The sequence below is a fragment of the Salvia miltiorrhiza genome, chromosome 8 (genome assembly GCF_028751815.1).
Source record: "Salvia miltiorrhiza cultivar Shanhuang (shh) chromosome 8, IMPLAD_Smil_shh, whole genome shotgun sequence".
Lineage (NCBI taxonomy): Eukaryota > Viridiplantae > Streptophyta > Magnoliopsida > Lamiales > Lamiaceae > Salvia > Salvia miltiorrhiza.
Window position 1 is genome coordinate 6,980,058 of NC_080394.1, and position 27,155 is coordinate 7,007,212.

Genomic DNA, 27,155 nt, shown 5'->3' on the forward strand with positions numbered 1-27,155 from the left:
AAAATAAATATATTGTGAATAAAAAATTGTACAAATTTTATTTACTTTAATAAAAAATAATGACAAAATAAACTAGTTTTTTTATGAATAAAAAAATAGAGATAAAATAAATAAATAAATTGTGGTGGTATAGTATTAAAAAGCAAAAATTTATACTGATTCATGCCTCGTAGCTAGACTCCTGTTTGACCCGACTGAAGAGAAGGATCTCATTTCAGACGACATTCGTGATAATATGGAGGCAGCACGATGTTGCTTGCTTGTTGGAGTTTTTCATGTGTTTAGGGAAGTTAATAAAACGGCCCATAGTTTAGCACGCTATGTTGTTGATGTTCAGCAATCTTGTACGTGGACGAAGATGTTTCCTCCATGGTTGCAAGACATTTTCCTTGTTGACCTTTCATAGTAATGAATTTCCTTTCGGCTTTTTTTTAAAAAATGCATATTTTTGGAAGATGATCTAAATAGCAAAACTGTGCATGTTTTTTGAAACGGAGAAAGTATAAAATATACTAATGTTGTATGCAAAAATTATATTTTTTCTGCTATTTTGGTTCATCTATAAATACTAGTGATATTTTTATTTTGATACATGAATATTTATATTTTTGACATCATTCACATTAACTATTTACAAAAAAATCGTCTCACAAACTATTTATCAATGAGTTGATTGTCTATAAATACAAGAATTATACTCAAATTATACTTTTTAACCAATAATATTTTTTGATCAATTAATATATAAACTTTGAACTTTTTGAAAATTGGCTCAAATTAAAATTCCGGCAACAATTAGTCTTATACATGGACGCCGAATTTTATTGCGTGCCTTTTTTTTTATAAGCTAGAACCTACGAAGAAGAAACTGATAAAATATTTCGGCATTCAGGTAATAGAATTTCGACATTACTATTTATGTATTAATTGATCAAAAAATAATGTTAGTTAAAAATCAAAATTTGATTATTCCTTTTTCAATCATTTTCTAAATCTCGTGTCCTTCAAATCACATTATACTTTTCGTCCAATGGACGAAAAGATTATCAAACAATTCTTCCAATCACCCAATATCAATGCAATAAAATGTTATAAATGGTTCTTAAAAATAATCTCGAAATAAAATTTGAGTTATATTTAAATTATAGTACTATTAAATTGTATTCATAAAAAAAAATCCTAAACTATTGGACTTGTACCAAAAATGTCCAAAACTTTCAATAATATCATCATTATCACAATCATGCAATTTGAGAGTGGTGCAAATATGAAAAAATTAGAGTAAATGAAGTACTCCCTTCGTCCCCAAAATAAGTTCATCTTTGGGGACGGCACGGGTTTTAAGGAAAAATGGTAAAGTGTATTGATAGTGGAGAAAAATATGTTATAATTAGTATTGAGAGTGGTGAAAAAGTGAAAAGTAAGAATAAATAAAGTATTATTAGTGGTGGGGTAGTTGTCCAAAAATGGAAAGAAAGAAAGAGGAACTTATTTGGGGGACGTCCCAAAAAGGAAAAAGATGAACTTATTTCAGGGACGGATGAAGTATTATTAATAATAAGATACAGTCTAAAAATAGAAAGAAAAGCTTTTTCAGGGATAGCCCCCCCCCCCCTCCAAAAAAAAGAAAAGAAAATAAGTTATTTGATGGACGAGATTATTATGACTTAATATATTAAAATACCCACTTCCATAATATGTCTATGAAAAATATTCATCCCCTAGTAAGGGGGTGAGTATTTTTCATAGACATATTATGGGGGTGGGTAATGTTCCTTAAAAATACAACTTAGAATCTATATTTTTAGGCAGTCCAATATTTTTTTGATTCCTTATCATTTCATTATTTCATAAATATCTACGTGAATGAATTCCGACGCCTTAAATTGCCTATACCATAGGAGAGCAACAACCATCGTTGTGTAACTTGTGTTAAACAAGTCTATAATATTAATAGTATTTCTTTTTCTCGTACATACAAATAAATATGAAGGCCCAATTTTTTTTATTTTTTTTCCTTAGTAGATGAACACATTGATTAACACTTTAGACCACTAGACGTTTTAAAAAACACACACACGTACACACTTTAGAGAATATGTAATAAAGAAAGTGGAGAATATAAGATTACTATAATTTTTTAAAAATTCTTATTTTTTTTTTAGATTTCGTTTTCTTAAGATAAATTTATATAGAAAAAGAACGAAACATTTGTGTATTTTTGTATTAAAAAAGTTTGTATTGACGGTCGACAATTAGAAGCTCACTTAGTTTGATGTTAGGTCACCTAAAACGGGGAAAATGCATTTTATTGAACTTCACAAACAATATAACCTTCTTTAGACTAGTCGAAGCCTTGTATTACATGGTGGAAAACTATTTGTCTTCGAAATTGATACTCTATTCTATTGACTTGTCTTTTCTAGTGGAATGGCTAAGAAAACAAGGGAAAATATACAAAAAAGAAACAAAAATGGTGCAAGTAGTAACACACAAGAAACAAAAGTGATAAATGTAGTTGTCGTAACAAGTGCACCAAATACAATGGACTTAGCAAAAGTGAGTTTGGCGTTAGCCCTTCTTTAAATTACTACTCCACTTTTTAATTTATAATAACTTTTTGCTTGCCGCAAAGATAACTTTAAGTTTTTAACCATATTTTAGATTATAAATAAATATTCCTTTACAATTTGCTGGTATAATTTCATATAAAGTGAGGTCAGAGGTACTGTATATACTTATATTTTGTCAAATAAATAGTTAATTTATTGTACTTTTAAATATTTTTATCCGTAACAAGTACTCTTTTTTAGTCATGTTAGATATTTTGCTAAAATTAGACTCATGTATATTTTTATCTACATTAAATTAAATCTCTACAGTTTGATTTATGTCAAAACCATGTCGTGCTATCAACCATTCAATATAAGAAAGTGAAAGTAAGGGACTCAATTCGAATAAAAGTTGAAGTGCAAGGACCAAATTAATAAACAAAAGACATTTTGTTCCAAAGATTAATTAATACTTTATAATACATAATTAAGCAAAGAAGAAAAGGAGGTTTAGAATTTCGACACTGCAGCATTTTACCAAAATCCAGGTATTATTAAAAGAGTAATGCTAAACAGCCACATTGTGGCCACCCACAATTTACCTAAATAAAAATTAATTTAATTTATTTAACTTATTTTTTAAAATAAAAATAAGATTTAGTTATTTTATTATATTCTCTACATTGTAATTATTTTTTTGTAATTTTTTGGTAACTTTTTTTATTTTTATTAAAAAATAAATTAAAAATAAAAAATGCAAAAAAAATAAGTACAATATAGAGAATATAGTAAAATAATTAAATTCTATTTTTATTTTAAAAAATAAATTAAATAAATCAAGATTTTCCTTATTATATTAATGTGTGGGTGACCACAATGTGGCTGCATAGATTTATTGTTATTAAAAAAAAGAGTAATGCTAAACAGCCACATTGTGGCCACCCACAATTTACCTAAATAAAAAATAATTTAATTTATTTAACTTATTTTTTAAAATAAAAATAAGATTTAGTTATTTTAGCATATTCTCTACATTGTAATTATTTTTTTGTAATTTTTTGATAATTTTTTTATTTTTATTAAAAAATAAATTAAAAATAAAAAATGCAAAAAAATTAAAAATAAATAAGTACAATGTAGATAATATAGTAAAATAGCTAAATCCTATTTTTATTTTAAAAAATAAATTAAATAAATCAAGATTTTTCTTATTATACTAGTGTGTGGGTGACCACAATGTGGCTGCATAGATTTATTGTAAAAAAAAATTGTGGACAAAGACATTATAAAAGTTTGTAGTTTCAGTTATTCAATTATTTAACAAGCTATTTAATTTGGGAAAAGGATATCCTACTAACCTAATAAGAACTCATTACAACTCAACATAAACCTACAATATTAGGCCATAATTTTTTTTGAATCCAAAATTAGGCAATAATTGCTGTATAGTATTTTCGTCCTTATTTTACACGTATGAATAGCACATAGATTTAGTTTTGTATTTTGTATTTTTGCTGATTACGAATTATAACTAGAAAATTCAGCTTAGGTGTTTGGCTATTAATTATTATTAGCATAATGAAAAGAAATGATGACCATAATTGGGAATATATTTAAAATGGGGGTCCCACCTACACAGTTTATTTCGGCCGCCCCAATTTGTCGTCTCTCTCGTCTCCTCCTTTCGCTCCGTCGTTCTTTTGCCTTTGACTCTCTCTCTCTCTCTCTGATCTATTATAGTAATTTCACACGCTACCTTCAATTTTCCACTCTTCTTTATCAACCATTTATTTGTTTAATTCGTAAATGTTGGTTTATATATCACCCTTCAAAACGCTCGTCTCTCTCTCTCCTTGTTGTTATGTTTTCTACTTCTGTTTGGGTGGGAGAGCTGAATCCCTCTCTCTGTCTCTGCATAATTCATCTGAGTTGTCTTCTTACTTGTTGTTGTTCGGATTGAGCTTAATCGCCCTAGAGAGAGAAGAGAGTGAAAGAGGAAGTAACTGTATCGGCCAGCACGAACAGAGTTGGGCGGAGAAATAACAGTTGTCGTCGGAAAAAGAAAAAGAAAAACAAAAAAGTTAATCTTTGATATTTTTGTTGAGGAGAATCAGAGATCATCATCATCGCGTGAGATTTGAAGAGGGTGATTCTTCGTCAACCTCTAATGGCGGGCAGTAATGAAGTAAATGCTAATGAATCAAAGGTAATTTTTAAGGGTAATTTCTTGAATTTGAGCACCTTTTCTCTGTGTACCTGCGATTAATCACGAGGGTTTGAGGTGAAGAATTGATTTTTGAAGGGAAAGGGCTCTGATTTGTGTCGAAAAGACTCGTTTTTTACCTTTGATTTTGAGGGTTTTGCCTGTGCGCTCTTTCTCTCTCTGGATTTTTTCTTTTTCACTTGCTAATTTGTACCGATTTAGCAGCCCCCATAACTCGATTTTACGCTCGCGTGTTGGGTTTTTTTGGGTGGTTTCTCTACTATCTAATCTCGTTTCTTTTTATGTCATCCAATTTAATCTCCTCTGCTTTCAATTTTCTTTTTTCCTTTTTTACCTTTTACTAATAAGATGATTATGATTAGCGAATCTGTGTATAAATTTGTGTTTTACAATCTGATAGTAAAAAAGTTATGAAAAAATAATTTGATTCCCGTTGCAGAGAGTGGTTCCCCTGAATACATGGATCTTGATATCGAATTTCAAGCTCGCCTACAAAATGCTCCGGCGATCCGACGGCACATTCAACCGCGACTTGAACGAATTCCTCGACCGGAAAGTCCCGGCCAACGCCGTCCCCGTCGACGGCGTCTACTCCTTCGACGTCGTCGATCGCGCCACCAGCCTCCTCAACCGCGTCTACCTCGCCGCCGGCGAGAGCGACGCCCCGTGGGGGATCGCCGAGCTCGAGAAGCCGCTGAGCGCCACCGCGATCGTGCCGGTGATCGTCTTCTTCCACGGCGGCAGCTTCGTCCACTCGTCCGCCAACAGCGCCATCTACGACACCTTCTGCCGGCGCCTGGTGCGGACATGCGGCGCCGCCGTGGTGTCCGTGAACTACCGGCGATCGCCGGAGCACCGGTACCCGTGCGCCTACGACGACGGGTGGGCGGCGCTGAAATGGGTGGAGTCGCGGTCGTGGCTGCGGAGCGGGGTGGACGCCCGGGTGCACATGTACCTCGCCGGGGACAGCTCGGGCGGGAACATCGCCCACCACGTGGCCGTCCGCGCGGCCGAGGAGGGCGTGGAGGTGCTCGGGAACATCCTCCTCCACCCCCTCTTCGGCGGGCAGGAGCGGACGGAGTCGGAGATGCGGCTGGACGGGAAGTACTTCGTTCGGATTCAGGATCGGGATTGGTATTGGCGGGCGTATTTGCCCGAGGGGGAGGATCGGGATCACCCGGCGTGCAACGTGTTTGGGCGGCGCAGCCGGAGCATCGAGGGGCTGAGCTTCCCGAAGAGCCTCGTGGTGGTGGCGGGGCTGGATCTCCTCCAAGACTGGCAGTTAGGGTATGTCCATGGATTGGAGGGGTCAGGGCATGAGGTGAAATTGCTGTATCTTGAAGAGGCCACCATTGGATTCTACTTCTTGCCAAACAATGATCATTTCCATTGCTTGATGGAGGAGATGAAGGCCTTTCTCCACTCCTAGTGTTAATACATTGCTATCTTACTCTAAAAAAAATCCTTTTTTGGTGGATAAGGATAACCATAACCTTGCTTCGTGGCATCCAGTCATGAGATTATGCTAATTCAGCAACATGGATTAGGGAAATCCATGGTGTTATCATCTTGTGTACTATAGAAATATATAGTTTTTTTTTTTGCCTTATATGTAACTAGTAAGCCTACTTTGGTTTCCCCCTTGTATGTCAGTAAATACTAATTTAGAAGGGCATGCTTTATTTTGATCTACATCTGACTATGGTGATATGTAGGCTAGTGGGATCTTAGTATATATATGAATTTATAAAAATCCGAGTTCCAAATTGTATGATTATATCCACAGCTTCAATCAAATTTCCTGAAATGGGAAAATGGGCATGGGACCAAGCTTGCCATAAAAGTAGAATATCTTATGTTTCTTTCGTATGTTGTGTAACTGTGTCTGTTTCTTACAAAATCTCCCAACTCTCAGAACTGCCAAGATATCATCTCTCTTGCAAATATCAAACTGTTTTTTCGCAGAGAGAGAGAGAGTTGTTTGTTGCTGTTTTATTTATACTCACTCTTCCATATGTGAATTCAACCATGTCTTATTTGTGTATCCCATGATGGATTAATAACCTCTGGGCACTACCTTAAAGCCAACAAATGAATTTCTTTTTCATTTTATTTATTGGTTTCTTTGAAATAAAACAAAGTTTTGTCTGTGTGTCTAAATGGGTGTCTGCTATAAAATTCACAACAGCGTTATAAAGAAGTGGTGGACCAAGGAGTCCCCCACACTTAAAAGCGAAGAACCCCGTCCACCAAAGAAGAACATATCACAATCTTCATTCATGCCAAAAACAAAAATAATAAATAACCATAAAATGAGAAATAAAATATAAAGTATGATTGGACATTAGTCCAAATAATGGGATCTCACAATCATCAGGCCTTGATTTGATTAATTCTTGGCACCCCCTTAATGCTTTCTTCTAGATGATTTTAAATTGCCCCTTTTCATTGCTAACAAATCAAACCCCATTCGCATTTTTATCTTTTCGCATTTGCACAAATTAATAGTAAGATATTAATTCTAGACAATTTTTTTTATTAGTAATTCAAAATAATTAATTATTTAATTTTCAACATTTTTTATATGGGTGTTACGGAATGCTAATTGATTTTCTAATAGTTTTTAGAATCTTACCAAGCACTTAAAATTTAACATTTCCTACAAATTAATACTCCATCCGTTCCCGCGTTTTCATTATTTTTTTTTGGTTCGTCTCAAATTTCTCGAAAATACATTCTCATTTTCACATAACTCACTCACCATAAAAATAAAATTATTATTACATTAACACATACTCAATCAATTTCTTAAACTCATGTCATTCTCAAATAAGAATGCATTTTGGCGAACAGAATGAGTATAAAATACATAATCAATAATTTGGGAAAATTTTGTGACACTTTTAAAAAAAGTTTGAATGTATTTTTAGACACAATTAATTTGGAGTAACTTCTATAATTATTCTCATTTTTGTTATCCAATTTTGTTTGAGAACAGTTATCAATTATCAAGATAATTTTCTTAGGGTTAAGTACCAAATTCCCCCTATCAATGGCGTCTCTATCGCGTACATGACCCTATAGTCAGGGTCAGAGCTGTTTACTACCTCAACGTAGCAAAATCGCACCAAATGTCCTCCTTCCCTCGCGTTTCAACGGTGCTTAACACCATTAGACTCACAGACGCACACACACAATTCTCAGGCGGCGCTTCCTTCTTCTTCCTCTTCACCGGCGACAATGACCGTCGCCGATCGCCGCCTCTTCTCTCTCTGACCTCCCTTCTCCCTCGTCTCTGTCTCTCGTTCTTTCTCTCTCTCGTCTCTCACATAACAACACATACTCACAGTTGCAAAAACTCACGCACACCACTCAGCCCTCTATTCCGACAAACGACAGCAACGGGCGGAGTTAAATGCCGCCGCGTGCCCGGCTTCCCTGAAGACTGGAGAGCCACTGTCGGATCTCTCTTTTCCCTCTCTGAAAACCCTCTCCCCAAACCATGACAGCTCTCCCACCCTTCTCTCTACTCCGGCAATTGCAGTGGTTGGTGAGGCCAGCCACCGCACCCAGGACCGTCTCTTCCTCTCTGGCTCAGCGGATGACACCGCCGCCCGATTTACAAACGACGGCGCTGCCTCACTCCTGCGTTCGGCTGGACGGCCATCGCCAACCATTTCTCTCTCTCCGTCAGACGGACAACAGCGGCGAACAAAAAAAAATCTAATGGTGTTAAGCACAAACTCGGGGGTATTTAATTTGGTGCGATTTTGCCACGTTGAGGTAGTAAACAACTTTGACCCCGACTATAGGATCATGTACGCGATAGGGACGTCATCGATAGAGATAAATTTGGTACTTAACCCTTTTTTTTATTTAGCAATGCTCATTAGTTATGTGTGTTCAAAGGCAGTTTCTGATATCATATAGTATATAATAATTTCTTTATTGAAAATATGACTCTTCTAAAAGTAAGATTTATTCGTATAAAGTGAGAAGATCAATAATTTATGCTTATATCTTTGACGTAGATTGAATTGAGATGTGAATTATTATACTCCCTCCGTCCACCAAAAACATGCCACTTTACTTTCGGCACGGGTTTTAATAAAATGTGAGTGAAGTTGGTAGTGGAGTAAGGGTCCCACTTTAAATGTGAGTGGAATAGTGTGGACCCTACTACTAAAAATAGATGTGGCATATTTTTTGTGGACGAACGAAAAAGGAAATTGTGACATATTTTTGGTGGACGGAGGGAGTATATAATATGAAAATTTATTTAACAAGGGAATTATTTTACGTAGGTTACAAGAGCAAATTTGTAAGGGTCTGAAGCCTATTTAAGAAGATCACTTTCGTTGAGAAAGATTAGGAGCTTATATTGGCATAAATGCGTCCATAGTATTTTATTATTGCTAGATGTCTCCTCATTAGCAAGTATGGATCAATGTGAATCTCGTGAAGAAAAAAAGGTAAAAAGAAAGTTGCATCTCTCTCTCTTTCTTTCTTTTTTTTTCTTTTTTTGAATATACAAATTAAGTTGCATGTTTCTTGATAACACAAAACTTAAGTAATATGTTCTAAATTTCAACACATAACAACTTAACAAGGACCACTTTGAAATCCCCATTAAGCCCTTTAAAAATTATAGTTGTTGGGATTGGTTTTTTTTTTGGTGAGTGTTAGTATTATTTATGGCCACTAAATGGTAAAAGAAACCAGCTAAGCTTAGACAATGACAACAAATGATAAAAACACTCCTGTTTCACGTTTGACTTTTTCTAGGATTTATGTCTTTTGTTTAATAATAATAATAATAATAATAATAATAAGAAGAAGAAGAAGAAGAAGAAGTAAATGTTAATGTAGCCATTTTGAGATAAGAAAAATACTTTTTAGCCACTTTTATATAAAAAAAATGTGTTTTTAGTTATTTTTCATTTTAAAGCCATAAATGCCCTTAGTGTAATTGAGACCCAACCGCTTTTGAAGAAAAGAAGAATCCGTAAAGATTGAATGAAAAAAAAAAAACTTGTGCATCCCATGTACTATTTGATTGAATAAAATTGTGGGTCTCATAAAAAAATATTCTTTATTTTAGTCATTGTATTCCACAAATCAAGGTTTTTAGGGACACAACATAAATATTATATTTTTAAATTTTTCGTTATCAAACTACAAACTACCAAAAAAATGCATAAGAAATAATATAGATTATTTATGCATCTTCATGTTAAAAAAAATGTATCTGTATCAACAATTTATTTACAGACCTCAACTTAAACAGGAAAAAAAAAATCTAAAATTAAGTTAGGTTGTGGTGGAACATAAGAGGGTGGATATCTATCTAATCGGTGAATTGTGAATAAATCGTGAGTTATACCTAGTTTTGATTGATCGGAGAAGACAAAGGAAGTAATCGAAATGCTAGAACGAGAGAAAAGCTGCTGTTCTATTGAGAGTAAAAGATAGCGTTCGTTACAAAGGAGCACGTATGTCGCTATTTATAGATTACACGTAAAGGGTAAAATAGTAAAATCAGCACTGGAGCATGCGTCTTGCGTGGTCAGGGGCATAATAGTAAAATCGCCTTCACACGGGAGATTTCCCCGCGTGTCTGATGATCCCTCTGGTGAAGACCATTCCTCTGGCGAGAGCGGCTTCTCTGGTATGAGTTGTTCCTCTGGTAAGGTCCATCCCTCTGACTCTTCTGCGAGAGCCCATTCCTCTTATGAAGTTCATTCCTCTGACAAAGGTGGTTCCTCTGGCGAGTGTAGTTCCCCTGGCGAGTGTGATTCCTCTGATGTATTCATTCCGCTGGTGAAGCCTATTTCTCTGATTTATATCATTTCTCTGCTCTGCACATATTACTCCTCATCAGGTTGCATTTGAGGTCCTGTTTTATTATAATACCTTATATTATTTCTGGGTTAATTTATTAGTGATGTGTCATATTTATATATGACAATGAACATATATGCGAGATCTATGGGTCAATTGTATTACCCTTTTCGATCAGATAAAGTCTTTATTGTATTTTTACTTATTGCAAGTTAATATCATAATAAGAAATAAAACAACCACAAGCATAACACAACAAAATTAAATCCCATTAAACATTTTTCTAGTTTTTAAATTTTATGTGTTTAATTATATATTGTGTTGACGTATGAAAAACAAAGTCAATTAAAACTGCTCTAAATTACTACAATAAAGAGTAATTTGGATGGAGCAAACTCCATTGGTAATTAATTTCCTCAAGAATAATTATTTTTAATAACGCCATATAATAAATAAATTTAAATAATTTAGTGATTACGTCTAATATTAATATACTTACACGCATTTGTGTTTCTCTTTTCTTATGATAACTAGAACGTCTATTCGTGCGATACACGATGAACATTGAAATTAAATGGCATGTTTAAATAATAAAAAGATATTTAATAAAATTAAAATATAAACAAATGAAAATTATGTCTTAATAAAAAAAATAAAAAATTTCACATCACTTTGAATTTGAAACGTATATTTTCAACTTTGTATAAAGTATAATGATAATTATAGTTTAAATAAATTTAAATTATTTGATAATGAAAATTGACATTACACATTATCATTATTATAGAGTATTAAGCGTCATAATAAAAAAATTAATATTTTCATACACAAATATAAATAAAAAGTTGTAAAATATTAATGAAGAGAGAAAAAATAAAATATTTTTAATTTTATTTTTTTTCATAATTTATTCATTTTAAATTCATTTTTGATGATTTTCTTATACCATATTAAAGATCTTTTCATGAAGTTAAATTTAAGATGTAGTATATTAAGTATTTTTTTTCATGAACTAAATTTGATGATGTTTAGAAAAAAAAATTAAAGAAAAAAAAAATAGAGAAAAAATTAGTGAAAGAAGAGAGAGAAGAATGGAGGGAAAAGTTGGAGTGAAAAACTCCTCTTTTATATACTTCATCCGTCCACGAAAGAACTTCCTATCTTTAATTTTTGGGATGTCCACAAAAGAACTTGCTACCTATTTTTGGACTATACCCCACCACTTATAATCCTCTTACTTTACACTTTTCACAACTTTCAATATTAATTATAACATATTTTCACCACTCTCAATACACGCAACTACCTTTTATCCACTTTCAATACACTCAACAATATTTTTTCTTAAAACCCGTGTCACTCCCTCCTAGGAAGTTCTTTCATGGACGGAGGGAGTATTATATAGATTAATATTTATTTATTTATTTTATTGAGGCATTGTTGCCAACTAAAAATAAAATTATTTTCTATAGTTTACTACAGTTAGATAATATTTATTTTATTTCTTTTCTTTCTTCACAATGAATAGAAACATAATTAGGAAGTTGAATGGGACCCCATTTTTATTTTTTTTCACTTTCTCCAAGTCCCGGTTTCTCTACTCTTCATAAATCGATTTTCTTCCATTCAAGAGTATTGTTGTCTATTTTCTTATGATAAATCGATTTTTATCATAGTGGCTATACAAGTATTTTTGTTATCAGTTTTTGACAGAGTTATGTAATACCACTAATAATAATAATAATAATTAACGCGCGCTTTTAGTTTACCTGTTGAATTATTAATTATTTAAGCGTGGGTGGATTCTATATTTTTTTATCTAGTCCTTTGTTTCTTATGTCCTATTATGATTTGTCTTTTTCATGTGATTAGCTGGTTTATTTTATTTTTTGTTGAAAATTTTGGTGTTTTGCTAGACAAGGTGAAGTCATTGTCATTTATATGGAGGTTTTTCTGTTTAAGACAAATATTAATTATTTGTTTAACTTTCGTTTGTCGGCATTCGTATATTGTCACTATTTTCCATGGAAAATTCGCGGCGGCCTGCTTCTTCATTCTATCGATATTTATTTCATTTTTGGAGGTTTTTTCTTTGGATGTAGTGATCGCACTATTTGAATCCCCATTAATATATTTTATTTTATGTAAATAAAACGACTTCGGTAAAAAATTATTGAGATATAACATTTGCCGTATTTAGTATACAAAAGTTTGACCTTTTGTAACATACAATTTGCTTAAGGTAAACGATAGGACGAAAAAAAATCATAAAGAAAAAGAAAAAGGAAAAAAAATCGATGCACACCAAATTAATTGTTGTATACTTGTATGGTGTGTTTAATAATCCTCATCATAATAAAATTTTGAGATTCATTTTATTTGTGACTCGTCAGATGGAACGTGCAATTAATCATGTTCAGTAGATTCTTTTTTTATCAATAAAATCTTATTCAAGAAAAGGAATTGGTACCAGAAGTACCATACAACATCAATCCAGAGGCGAGTACTCATTAGAGCACCACTTGGAAAAAGGTACATTTGCTTCACAATTTGAAAAATCTTATTCCAACTCCACATCCTACCTTTGATATCTTTTACCAGAGAATTCACTTCCCAGTTCTTATTCCCAAACCTGTTTTCGTTCCTATTTTTCCAGAGCAGTCAAGCAGTTCCAATCCAAAGAGCTTTAAGGAAATTTCTGTTTTTCTTACCTCTACCCCCTCCGATGAAGGACTTGAAGTGACTAGCCACTCCCAGAGGCTTCGCCGTCTCTATTTTGATCCATTGATGAATTTGATCCCACACTAGATCGGTCTTTGGGCAGTGGAGAAAAGTATGCTCCGTCGTTTCTTCTCTCATCATGCACGCATTACACCATTTCTCTTCATCTCCAATTGGAAATTTTCATTTGAGTAAATTTTCACACGTTGGTAACCTGTTGCAGATGCCTCTCCATGTCGTAACTCTTGCCTTATGTGGAGCCGGGGCCGTCCAAATTTGGGCGATCTCCTCTTTGAACGTCAATGGTTGTTCTCCTTTTGCTTTAGCACATTCCTCATATGCCGCTTTAGTCGAGAATTCTCCATCTGCTGTGCTCTTCCATTTCCAGTCGTCCCTGTAATCAAGGCAAGGGGAAAAACCATTGATCAAAGACATCAGATGAATCGCCATCTCCTTCTCCCTCTCGCGCAGTTCCCTCCGCCATTTGAGTTCCCACACCCACCCATCCCCCTCCCATTTCCCCTCTTCCTCCACGCTGATACTTTTGTTCAGGCTTAACTGGAAAAGTCTAGGGAATAAGACTTTGAGAGGGCGTCTTCCTACCCACACTTCGCTCCAAAAACTGGTGTCACTCCCATTCCCAATCACCCTCTGAATATTGCTTGTGAACCACCCTTCTCCCTCCTCTCCCGCCCTCCCCACAATTTTGGACCACCACCCCTCTTCATCCCTCCCTTCTTTCCCAACCTCCATTCCCCCATTTCTCCCCTTGACAGTTCACCATACAAGGATTGGATCACTCTCACCCACAATGTTTTCCCCCCCACCAGGAACCTCCAAAGCCATTTAAACACAAGAACCTTATTAAACCACTCAAGGTTTCGAAACCCCAAACCCCCCTGATTCTTATCCTGACAAAGAGCTTTCCATTTGAACCACGCAATAGACTTAGATACTCCATCTCCCCCCCCCCCCCACAAAAATTTCCCAAAAGCCAAATTAAGATCGTTTAACACGGACTTAGGAATGAAGGTGAATGAGAGCTGAAACACAGGAATGGCTTGCAGTACCGACTTCACAAGGACAATGCGTCCTGCTAAAGACAAGGAATTCTTCTTCCACCCCCTGATTTTCTTCAAGACTTTCTCCACCATGAACTTCCAATCCACGCTGCAGTTTGTACGTCCCCCAACCTTAATGCCGAGATAATTGAAGGGGAGAGCCCACTTTACAATTGAGCAACTCTGCCCACCTCGTAAGTAAGGTACTTTCAACTCCAACGCCCATAAGACTGCTCTTCTCGAAGTTGATTTTCAGCCCTGACAAGAACTGGAATAACAAAGCAAATCAAGGACACAGTCAAGTCCCACGATTGCCCCGGCAATTTTTTTTCACTATATTTATGTTGCATTTTGTATTTTTTTTTTCATCCCACTACTTTTAAAATAAACAAATTAAACTTCACTCGCTCAAACAAAAATATGCAAATAATTTTTTTCGTCAAAATATTAAAAAAAATTGCGTTGTTCGTCAAGACTTGATATTGAATTCGATCGATCGAGCATTCGAGCTCTTACTTACTCGATAGTACTCACGTGGCAAAGACATGTTTTTTTTATTGAATTTAGGATTTTAATGTTTAATGACGTGCAAATATGTGACAAAACTATAATTAAGGTTAGAATACTCAATTGAGCTCTCGACAGAGTATTCAATAAGTTCCTTGATCAGGTACTCACGCGTTGTCCTCGATCAACATACTAGGGATTTTAGGGTTAAGATTAGCTGTAGAGTTCTTGACTACATGATGATAAACTCGATCGAGTTCACCATCGTGTAGGACACAGTCCTTCTCGAAATCTCTGATTTTATTTTTACCTTTTATGTTTGGTCTTGGCTATATTTCAATATGATGCATATGATAGTGTAACTGATAGAGTATATTGTTTTGGAATCTTATCAATCACAAATGTTATCGTGGCAAAATAGTGGTCGTTGAGAAGGATCGAAGTACGTAAATGGAGACATAAGACATTGTTATTGTGTTCATAGCAGTGGGTTAGATTGGTCGTTATCACCTTATACATAGATTAGGAAGGTTATGTGTCGTTCGTCGATTTCATCATCAAAGATTTTTCATGGTCCTCTTGATAATGAACTCGATCGAGTGATGAAAATGAATTATGTTTTTTGAGATTACTGTTATTTGTAGGTAATCTATATATAAACACAACTACTTACATAAATAGTAAGTTATGTTTTTCCCCCAAAATCACCTTACTATCTTTACAAATATTTTTTTTTAAAAATGTTTGTTCTTAATTTCGTCTATTTCAAATTATATAAATATTTTTTTGTTGAAATTTTTCATATTGCCCCAATTAAAGTATTAGTTAATTTTTATCTTTTAAATATTTTATATTTTTTAGTCATATGGATAAAATGTAAATAAATTATTTAATAAATATTTATAGTATTATTAAAATGTTTATATTTATAATATTTATGATTAAAATAGACTTTCAAATATTTATTTATTTATTCTTTTTTGAATATTTAATCAACATATATAAAATATAAATATTTAAGATTAATATTCTTTTTTGTATATCATTTATAATCCCAACAAATTAATTACTAATCATAGCACTATAATTTATTGCATTAGTAATTTTTAATCTCTTAAATATTTTATATAGGTAATAGTTATAATACATATATAATTTTTTTTGGATGAAATATGTAATAACATAATTTTGCATAAAATGGTTACACATGTTCAATAAATGTAAATATAATATTTAGTAAATGTAGGTATTAGAGATGTAGCAAATGGTGGTGATAATGATGGTTTTGCATCCATCAATCTCTTTGAATATATATTGCTTAAATCATTTGAAATTCCAGTTAAATATATCATTTCAAACACTTATCAGTTCTACTCAAACAACATCCACGATAATTTTTATTTGAAAGAATGGACAATAATTGTTCTTACCTATATGTTGTACAGCATAAATTTTTTGACATCCATATAATATTAATAAATAATTAAATTTTAAATATAAAAAATACTTTAAAATAATAGTTATTGTTTAAAAATATAATATATCTCGTGCATCGCACGGTTCCAAAACTAGTTGGAGTAAAAATACATGAACTTTACTCACTTTTTGGTATTTAGCATAAACTTTAAATCCTAGTTATAAATATATGAACTTTTCACTTTTAGTATTTAACATAAACTTTAAAATATAGTTATAAATACACGTACTTTAAATTTATTCAATTGTTGAGTCGTTTCTCAATTTTTTCCAAATTAAAGTTGACTAGTAACGCCTGAATCTTGACGTGAACAATCGGCGTTGAGATACGACAATGTCGTTTTTGGTTAGAGGAAAATAACTCAAAACTAAAATATGAAAGTGAACGATAAAAATTATCTACGAATTTTACAAATTCAGAAACTCAATTTCGTATTTAAGATTTGAGAATTTCGAAAAGTCAATTTTGCCATTCAAAAAATCAAATTCAGAAATTGTGAATTTTCAAAATCCAAGTCCCAAAATTTTATACAATATTATAGGCGAAGACGTTATGTGCAAGTGCAACCACAAGATACATCATATGCAATCGAAATATAACAAATATATATGTAACATAAATATACCTTGTATAGTTAGCGGTATTATACAGAGTTACCTTATATAGCTAGACATGTTAATGTAAATCATTTAATTAAGGTAGTAATTTACGATTTTAATACAATAATCTTAATTGAAAATTGTACTAGATTTTTACTAATCAATCAGTTAGTGGAACTAAAATTTGGAATTAAGGTAGTGTACAAAGAGGGATTTAGATAAGGGAGAAATATCAAATAACCCCCTATCATACAACCCCTTAATATGTTTACCTTCCTATCTTTTGATTATGGGCTATTAGCCCCACAACATATCATAAAAAGTGCAAAATGCCCCCTGCTCTTAACGAACACTTAACACCGTTAAGTATTTTTCATTTTTTTTATTTCTTATTAACATTTCTTACTATAAGCATATACATATTTTTTGAATTTAAATTTAAATGTTTGTATTATTTTTTAAAATAAAATTATTTTTGAATACACACACACACTTTCACTGCATTTTTGTAACAATTAAAGTTAGATTAGATTTAATATACATATATATTATAAACAAACAAAAAAAAATCTTACCATTTCTCGATTTATGCGTGTCATCCTTGCGCAGGGGCCATGCTAATCTAAAAAATAATTTTTTTATTTGGGAGAGTTGGGGAGGGAGAGCAGTGGGGTTTGAACCTGGGACCTCATTGTTCACGAACAGGAGGTCGCACCTCTTGGTGTCCCATAGTATATAAAAATAAAACATAACAAAGATAACCATGTATTAATTAAAAATTAATTTCTTAATTAGATATTGAACTTCTTTGTTTTTTGGGGGGCTCAATACTTGGTCATTTATCTGTATTTTAGGAAGAAATAACTTCCTTTTTTGTGTGCTTCAATGTTTGATATAATCCTGAAAATGTTATCTCAAGCTTTGTAAAAGCAGTTCGTACCTTGATTTTTTATCAACAAACCCTTGATTAGAAAAAGTGAGAATTCAATAGTTTTTGTTATATGTATTTTATTTTATTTTGGATATGAGATCACAGGAATTTGTGGCTAGTGTGCCAGGTTTATTATTCACAACAATTTTATGCATATTTTAATCTTTGTGTACTCATCAATTATTCTCCAAATATGTGAATTTATATTTAATGGTAGTTGTTAATTATTAATTAAGGTTGAGGTTTGCGTAGAATTATTTGTAAGAGTGTATTTTGCTCAAAAATCAAAAGATAGGGAGGTAAACGTGTTAGGGAGTTATGATAAGGAGCTATTTGCCACATTATGGATGAATGAGAGGGTGAAAATATGTATTACTACCATAATAAATAGATATTTAGTAAACTATACACTATAATAAAATTTACAAGACTACTAGGAATCTCTGGAATGGCTATAAAAATAAATAAATAAATAAATAAATTTATATCGGCTCTCCCTCTCCCACACACAATATAAATGCAGAGATAGTAAGGGAGAGCCTTGTAATTTGCTGGCTTCGATCATAAACTTCATATATTTTGCTCGATTTTGAAGAAATACTCGAATAGATTTAGTTTAAAATATTCCAAAATTTACAAAATAAAAAATTTAATGCGTACAAATATCCCTTCGAATTCACTAAGCGTGTAAAATGATGACAACTTCCTGACGACATTCAAGCATGCTATATCTAAAAAAAAGGCCAGGGAATGCCAAAGAGTACTTAAATTTCATATCTTTATATTGGAAAATAATGCATATTTTGTCTTCTCCAAAAGAAACAAGAAAAATATCGCATTTATTGAGTATTTCAGATTTTTTAAATAATCAAACATCAGAAATCCTTATTAAACATATAAAGATGTTAAATATTAAAATAGTCTATCACCATTAGAAAGTTTAAAAACACAAATTATTAAATTAATACGATGAATTTGTTTATTTTAAATAATTACGACTTCTTTCAGAAAATCAAAATGGAATGTAATAATAATCAATTCAATTGTATCAACTAAATCTTCCGAAATAGACACAATTTATATGAGCGCATATGATGAAAACATAATATTAATACACAGCTAAATGATTTAATTTAATCAGAAAGAAGAAAAGTAAAAAGGGGAAAAGTAATTATATTTAATACTGGATCACACTGGGTGGTATTCTCCAGAAACAAAGTGGTCCATTATGATAATAATGAAAATTGAAAATGGTCCAAACAAAACAAACGTGCAAGACATTCCTAAATTATGAATAATAGCATTTGATTTTACACTTAAATTTAATTAAACGTCTTATCAATAATTTCCCTTCACTTCTTGTCGTTTATCGCCTTGGAAATACTTTGTCTGCAGGCCATGCCTCCCGGTTGGTGGCTTCTTTTAGTGTTTAATTATTCCTATATTCAAAACTCATAATTATAGACTTCCTCCGCCTAGGGCTGAGCATAAACCGAACCGGACCGAGAAAATCGACCGAATCGATCATTTTTGGTTCGGTTCGATTTTGGAATTTTTGGTTCGGTTTTCGGTTCGGTTTTTAGACTAAAAAACCGATCATGTATCGGTTCGGTTTCGGTTTTGGAATTTTGGTTCGGTTATGAACCGAACCGAACCGATACATGATATATATTATTTATTCTATATTTTTATATTATATTTACTAAATGTAAACCTAAACCCTAGCATAAAATCCCCCCTCCCCAATTTCGAAACATGATGCGGCGCAGCAGCCTGCGCCTCCCTTCTCCATTTCTAAACCCTACTCTCCTCCCTTCCTCCCTCCCAGCCCCAGGTCCCCGCCGGCAGCCGCTCCTCCATTCTCTGACCGGTGACCACCCGCGTTGCCTCCATTCTTCGCGCACGGCAGCAGCAGCAGGCCGGTGCTCGGCGACGCAACAGCAGCAGCAGCAGCAGCAGCCCGCGCGACACAGCACCAGCAGCAACACCGCCTGCGCGACGCACCCTTCTCCTCCGGTTCTCCCCTCCTCCTGACGGTGGCGACCACCTCATTCCATTTTAGTGATTTTTTACTGCTATTTTCGAAAATACAGAACAATTTTTAATGGATTTGGTGAGATTTTGCAGTTTTTTTCGAAAAAAAGGATAAAAGAACGGTTCGGTTCGGTTACCGACCGAAACCGATTGGTTTCAGCCGGTTCGGTTTTGGTCGGTTTTCGAACTTTGAGCGGTTCGGTTCGGTCCATCATCTGGTAAAGTTGGTTCGGTTTCGGTTTTGTAAAAATGGATCGGTTCGGTTCGGTTATGAACCGATGCTCAGCCCTACCTCCGCCCAAAAAAAAATATGCATGATTATTGGTGACACAAATTTTAATAAATGTTAGATGAATGTGTTATTAGTAAAATAATGAATCCGCTTTTACTAGTGAAAAGAATATAATAAAAAAAATGCACACTCTTGTAAAACGTCATAAAATGAAAAAAAATTAACACTGTTATGGAATATGGAAAGTATGATATATGGTTAAGTTATAGAGAGAATGTTATTTTTTCGTGAGAAATAACAATAATGCATAAATTAGTAGATAATGTTGCATACGTTGTTTTGCTTATAATGACTGAATAACAATATTCAATTAATTCATAAATTTTTTGCTCCCCCAATATTCGAACTCGGATAAAAATTCGTCGCCTCTAGATAAATATCAGCCTCTAGAATTTGAAAATCTAGTTTACTGATTCATTTCTCACCACATTTGTCCATTCCCATTTGATCTTTCACCAAATGAGAATTATTCATGTTATGAGGTTTTCAAATTTTATGGCTGATAAACAGAGGCTGCGAATTTTTACCTGAATTTGTATTAGTTTTAATGTAAATTTGTAAATAATATATTAAAATTAGAATTTGAAATATTATGTAGATTAATTTAATTATGTTTATGAATTATTTATTTATTTACACAAAAATATTTGTTGTTATATTTTTCTTTTTATATTATTCATATATTTTTGATTTTATAATTAATTTTGGATGTTTAAATATGAACTTTTTATAGTAATTACATTTTGGAGTTTTAAGAGCCAAAATTGTTATATTAAATGACGACTATTAATTTTGTTATATTGATGGTTTATTGTTATTTGCTCAAAATTAAATTTTACTTAAATCATTTGTTCTACGATCTATAAATTTAATATATATACTGATTAAGTTGATAATATTATTATTATAATTTATTTTAAATCAAATATTAATTAATATAATTATTTTGTTACCAATCAATGTAACTCATAAATAATATTAACATTTTAATATTTTTACATAATTAAAAATTTTAAAAATAAATAAATATATCGTGGCATGTGTATCCCATGGAATGATGTACTAATTTTACATTAACTTCTTGCGCATTGGACATTAGGTATGTCATTTTAGAAGATATCTATTAAATTTTCATAAATAAATAATTAATTTAACTGGACCACTAAATTACTTTCTATAGTGCCAAAATGTGAACAGATGACGGACCGTGATAAATCAAATAAATATAGACTGATATACTCGATTTTCAAAATTTATTGTATAATATTTATGTGACAGTAAATGTTACTTTATATATATATAACAGAATAAATGAGAAATAAAATTAATTTAAAGGGTAAAATTCTAAACTAAGGAAAAAAATTTACTATAGATTAAACAGCAGGCTAAAAAACGACCTAGGATAAATTCCTGCACAACAGCCACCAATTGTAAATTTATTACTCCCTGACCCTCCCTCCAAGGAACGTTTTTTTTTTTTTTTTTTGGTCTTTTTCCTTGCTGATTTTTGACATTTTAGTTTTTTTTTTTTTTATATTATGTATTAGTATTATTTTATGTTAAAATTTACATTAAATTGAACATGATGTAAGTATGAAATTATATTTTGGGTCGAGTATTTTGTTTTTGCACTATATTTTCAAGGTTACAAGTAGTTGCCCAATGGGCTAGTTCGGGAAGAGCCCACTGGATAAGACGGACCTGCCAGGCTCAAAGTGTTTATTGAAACCCGTCCATATATATAAAAGGGTTTAAATAAAAGCTACAAATTATTTTATTGGATTTTTCTACAATTTATTCGTTTCAATCAGTCCTTCCACTTATACTGTCCTTATCATTGGATAATTTTTCATGGATTTATTAAGTCCATTATATTTTCAATTAATTATATTTCACATTAATAATTATAATTAAGATCATTTCCAAATGATATTAGTATAATAAAATTTGGAGAGACTTTGGACATGAAACCCGCTGGTCTACTGCCGCTGCAACACCATGAAGCAGATTACAATTTAATTTGCAAAACAAAGACGGCAAAAAAACTCAAAAGATTATGTTTTCTTTGATTATAAATATATTATGAAAAAATAAGCGATAAAATAAATTTTTCTGCCTAAATCTCTCATTTATTTCTATTGGTTAAAAAAAAGTTATCTCCAGATTCTGTATATGATAATAATGATTGGGAATTTATTTTTAATTATAATTGATGATGTACTGTATAATTAACAGTAAAATTAACGAATTTGATAAATTTGTTAAAAAATGATCTAATTATATGGATTAACAGTACGGATCTAATAAAAGGAAATAAGTTATAGAAAGACCTATCGAAAAAAAGTATAATGACCTCTAAATATGTTTTGGCTTTTACTTTCAATGTTGCGATAGTCGAATTTGGGGGTTTATATAATTAGAGGCTTTATTTTATTTTGGTTGGAAAATTTTAAGTTGAAATGTTTGTAAGGGTATAGCGCTTTAATAAATAATCATTATAATTTTAAAATAATTTTGGAGACACTAAAAAGAAGTGATAGAAAATGGTTGTGAATACAATTCTAGGAATTATTTAGCGTTCACAATTCTAAAAAGAAGAACAAGTTCATCTAATTTTTGTTGGAAGAATCCATCACATCACAACACAAAATCCAACAATCAAATAAACTAAACATTAAACAAAAAACTATAGAAGAGGGAATTATCAAGTTCAATTATGTGTTTATATGGATAAATTTGAGGTTTAAGACAACTCCACGACTAAGAACAGCCGTAGAGATGACACGTGGAAAGAAATTCCCGAAAGTAGACAGGCCGTAATTCTATTTCCCACTCTACTAATGAAGCACAAAGCACCACGCTTTCTATTACACACAAACATTAACCTCCCATGGAAATCTCATACGAATTTCGGTCAATCCCATGACGCTGGCCTCTTATCTCAACCCCAATCCAATTAAATAAGGAAACAATTAAGATTTTTGTTCAACTTTTTCCTTATTACAAGCAAGAAACCACCCCATTCCAAGCAACTGAATCCAATTTCTGTTGACATTGCCGCCGCTATTCCAAGAAAAGGTTGTGTGAGCTCAGTGGTAAGTGATCAACTCATGATTATGGCCCTATCTGTTCGTTTCTTTTGGGGGGTTGGTTTTCTTTTTCTTGTTTCAAATACTATGATTGACCACTGTTTCTTGAAACTTTTTTGGGTTTTATTCGACGCTTTTAGCTTGGAATGGATTTCAATTATTGATTCTAGCTAGTTTCTTGAATTTCTTGAAAAGTGGGATTTGATTGTTGTATAATTTTATTGATTGGGGGGTCAAGCCAATATTAAAAACCTAATCTTTACTTCATCGAGCCAATTGAACTAGCCAATGGTGTAATTCTAAGAAATTGGGTTTTGGTGAGGACAATTTCCTTGATGTGATAATATAGAAACTTAATCGGAATATAAAAAGCCACTGTGTAGTTTGGGAATGGAAGAGGATTGAGAGATTAGAATTTTAGAGGTGAAGTGGAAAAGAAGAAGATAACTATACAGCACCGTAGTTGCAATGTAGAAGAAAAAACTACTGTGTATAAGATAAAGGTGTAAACAAGTATTCACTTTCCACTTTAAGCATAGGTAATTTCACTATCTTGACATTTTAGTTTATGCTTATCTCGTTGAAGAAAAGATTGTGTGCTTGTGTTGTCCTCCTGCATCTATGTGCATGTCTTAATATTAAGTTGTGAGCTCATATATGACATCGGGATATACTTAAGTGCCTGATTTTAAGGCGTTTTCTGGTTAAGGTTATGATACCCATACAGTGATGTGGAGAGCCAACTGTTAAAAGGGTTGTATGACTCGCAAATATTATCTGCTTCGACTGCAGCTTGAAAATCTATTTATAGATCAGGAAACTGGCTTTTGAAATATGGGATATGCTTTTAGCAAATTGGAGATGGACTCTGGACTTCTTGATGGTTCGAGTTCCAATGACGAGTTCAGTGGTAGTCCTCGGCTCAATAGACAGTTGCATTCCTTAGACCATGATATTGCTCAGTTAACAAAGCTCCAATCAGGGCCACATGAAAGTTTTAGTCGAATTCTTCAAGGGAAGCGTAAATATCCCGTCTCAACAGTGAAGATGTTGGCGGGTCGAGAAACGAATCTTTCGAAAAGAGGGAGGTTCTCATCAGGAGACTGCCGTCATGTTTTGAGTAAATATTTACCTGTTAATGGTCCGTGGGTTGTGGACCAGATGTCAACTAGGGCTTATGTGTCGCAGTTTTCGGCTGATGGCTCTCTTTTTATGGCTGCTTTTCAGGTACCAACGCCTAATATTGCATCAAAAGAGAATAAGGAAAAGAAAAAAAATGTGGATAATGTTTGTATAGTTTCTCTAGATTCCTATCCTTGCAATCATGACCTTCCTTTTCTGTTGTTCATTATGAACCAGGGAAGCCAAATTAGAATATATGATGTCGAGAGAGGATGGAAAGTTCAAAAGAACATTGTTGCAAGAAGCTTCAGATGGACAATTACTGATACGTCCTTATCGCCGGATCAAAAACACCTTGTAGGTTTCCTTTTTTCCGTTGCTTGCAAAAGCATGTCGTGAAATATATGCCTTCTTTTACGTGGCTTGTAAGAACAATATATATTATTCGAGTTATCTGATTATGGTTGTCTTAATATTCTTCTGTTTGGAATTGTGCCTTTATTTCAGGTTTATGCTAGTATGTCACCTATAGTCCACATCGTAAATGTTGGATATGCCGCCAAAGAATCCCTTGCAAACGTCACTGTACGAAGTTAAAGTACTATTAGTTTTCTTTTCAATTTCTTCAAAGGGGTCTTGGTAAAAATCTGAAGCATACATTTTTATGTCAAAAAACTCTTGCATTCTGCTTTAATGCATTTTTAGAGTGGACGTGGGCTTCTTTCTGGATGTTACTTCTATTTTGAACTTCTATCACTTCAGCATTGCTGAAACATGATTTTTACTCTTTTAGGAAATTCATGAAGGTTTGGATTTCTCTTCTCCCGATGACGGGGGGTATTCTTTTGGAATATTTTCGCTGAAATTCTCAACAGATGGGCGAGAAATTGTTGCTGGCAGCAGTGATGAGGATATATATGTCTATGACCTTGAAGCGAAAAAACTCTCTCTACGAATCTCAGCCCACGCGGTAGGGTTGCATATTACTACTATTTAAAAATGGTCCTTATTGTATTTCACATGAGTACTTGGGGTGATAATTTCCGGCATCACGAGTATGGCATAAGTTATGTAATAGTACACTCATGTATAATTAGCTAAGCCGTAATGTGTGTTCTTCTGAACTTGTTGTGAATTAGTTGCCCTTATTTCTTGAGAGAATGAACTAGAAATGTTAGCCTTAAACTTGTTTGTGCTAAAAGAAGAATATTTTATATGGGTTCTGGGTTTGAGTCCTCCGTCGCACGGCCTTTAAAATATTTTATATGGGTTCTGGGTTTGAGTCCTCCATCGCACGGTCTTTAAATTTCTTTATTTAATTATGTAATTTATATAAAAAGAAAAGAATATTTTATCTGGTGAATTTTTGGCATTCAATGTGTCTGCTCAAGTCTGGGGAAATGATTTCAACGTTCTCACCAATTCTTATTTACTTTTTCTTGCAGTCCGATGTCAACACTGTATGCTTTGCTGATGAAACTGGCCATCTTATTTATTCAGGAAGTGACGATAACTTCTGTAAGGTAATACAATGTTAGCTCACCTTACCACGGATCACATACTATTCTCTGAAGATAAAAAATATTAGATTCAAAGGCAATGGTTTGACACATTTCCGTAACTGCTACATCATCAAGTGCAGTGATGGAAGTCGAGCATTTTTCTCATTTTTTCTTAAAGCAAAATGGCGGTGCCTGTAGGTTTGGGATAGGCGGTGCTTTAGAGTTAAAGGCAGGCCTGCAGGGGTCCTGATGGGGCACCTTGAAGGCGTTACATTTATTGATAGCCGTGGAGATGGTCGCTACCTAATATCCAACGGGAAAGATCAAGCCATCAAGCTGTGGGATATCCGAAAAATGTCCTCAAATGCTACCTAGTACGCTACACTATTCTTGCATTCATTAGTACTTCTCCTCTGCTGCTGAATTTAGGTTATGAAGATTAAGCAGTGAGATTACAGATATACGTTTTTGTGATTTTCAATATGTTGATGCGCGTATTTAAACTTGTTCTTGGTCGGATTTCAGCTATCGAGGACACAGGAATTCGGAATGGGACTACAGATGGATGGACTACCCTTCACAAGCGAGAGACTTAAAGCACCCGTATGATCAGTCCGTAGCTACGTATAAAGGCCATTCAGTCTTGCGCACTCTAATCCGTTGTTACTTCTCTCCCGAATACAGGCAAGTGCTTAGATTTCCTCGTTCCACACAAAACACTCTCGGCAACTGGAGACTAACACGCTATCGTTATGGACAATCATTTGCAGCACTGGACAGAAGTACATCTACACGGGATCTCACGATTCTCGCATCTATATATATGATTTGGTATGCCAGCAAATTCATTCGATTCTGTCACTACTTTTCATTACTGTCGACGTTGAAATGTGTGGCAGGTTACTGGGGCCCACGTGGCGAAGCTGAAGCATCACAAGTCGACAGTGAGGGACTGTAGCTGGCACCCGAGCTACCCGATGCTGGTTAGCTCGTCTTGGGACGGGGACATCGTGAAGTGGGAGTCTCGTGGGGGCAGAGAGGTGCCACCACGTGCAAACAAGGAGATATTGAGGAGGACACATTTCTACTGAGCTTTTGGTGTACATACAGATTACAGACACTGTAAATGTAATGTAGTAAAAAACCACATTTTGTAATTTATCATCTTCAACTTGCAATAAGGGGAAATGTTCATTCATATTA

The 27,155-nt window shown here is 33.4% G+C and overlaps 2 protein-coding genes and 1 pseudogene across 3 annotated transcripts; 2 read left to right on the forward strand and 1 right to left on the reverse strand.

The window, feature by feature from the left end:
• Positions 1-4,150: 4,150 nt before the first annotated feature.
• Positions 4,151-6,468, forward strand: LOC131000588 (gibberellin receptor GID1B-like). The gene is made up of 2 exons (XM_057926595.1): positions 4,151-4,758; positions 5,216-6,468. Exons 1-2 carry the CDS (start codon positions 4,720-4,722, stop codon positions 6,203-6,205), a joined length of 1,029 nt encoding a protein of 342 aa, XP_057782578.1. The 5' UTR covers positions 4,151-4,719; the 3' UTR covers positions 6,206-6,468.
• An 11,077-nt stretch (positions 6,469-17,545) lies between these two features.
• On the reverse strand, positions 17,546-17,607 carry LOC131002090 (U6 spliceosomal RNA; annotated as a pseudogene).
• Positions 17,608-23,060: 5,453 nt separating this feature from the next.
• Positions 23,061-27,155, forward strand: LOC131000569 (LEC14B protein). 2 transcript variants are annotated; one of them, XM_057926565.1, is made up of 10 exons: positions 23,061-23,334; positions 24,038-24,555; positions 24,688-24,807; positions 24,958-25,035; positions 25,244-25,420; positions 25,896-25,973; positions 26,151-26,326; positions 26,478-26,636; positions 26,723-26,783; positions 26,852-27,155. In XM_057926565.1, exons 2-10 carry the CDS (start codon positions 24,163-24,165, stop codon positions 27,041-27,043), a joined length of 1,434 nt encoding a protein of 477 aa, XP_057782548.1. In that variant the 5' UTR covers positions 23,061-23,334; positions 24,038-24,162; the 3' UTR covers positions 27,044-27,155. The 2 variants fall into 2 exon arrangements, with proteins under 2 accessions (XP_057782548.1, XP_057782549.1); XM_057926566.1 differs by having other exon boundaries at positions 23,092-23,334; positions 24,121-24,555.

Bases quoted from the DNA above. Each gene is read 5' to 3' on its own strand.
- LOC131000569 (XM_057926565.1), top strand. From the start codon at position 24,163: ATGGGATATGCTTTTAGCAAATTGGAGATGGACTCTGGACTTCTTGAT. The intron at 25,036-25,243 runs GTACGAAGTTAA...TTACTCTTTTAG, and splicing joins AATCCCTTGCAAACGTCACT to GAAATTCATGAAGGTTTGGA. The intron at 26,784-26,851 runs GTATGCCAGCAA...AATGTGTGGCAG, and splicing joins GCATCTATATATATGATTTG to GTTACTGGGGCCCACGTGGC.
- LOC131000588 (XM_057926595.1), top strand. From the start codon at position 4,720: ATGGCGGGCAGTAATGAAGTAAATGCTAATGAATCAAAG. The intron at 4,759-5,215 runs GTAATTTTTAAG...TTCCCGTTGCAG, and splicing joins TAAATGCTAATGAATCAAAG to AGAGTGGTTCCCCTGAATAC.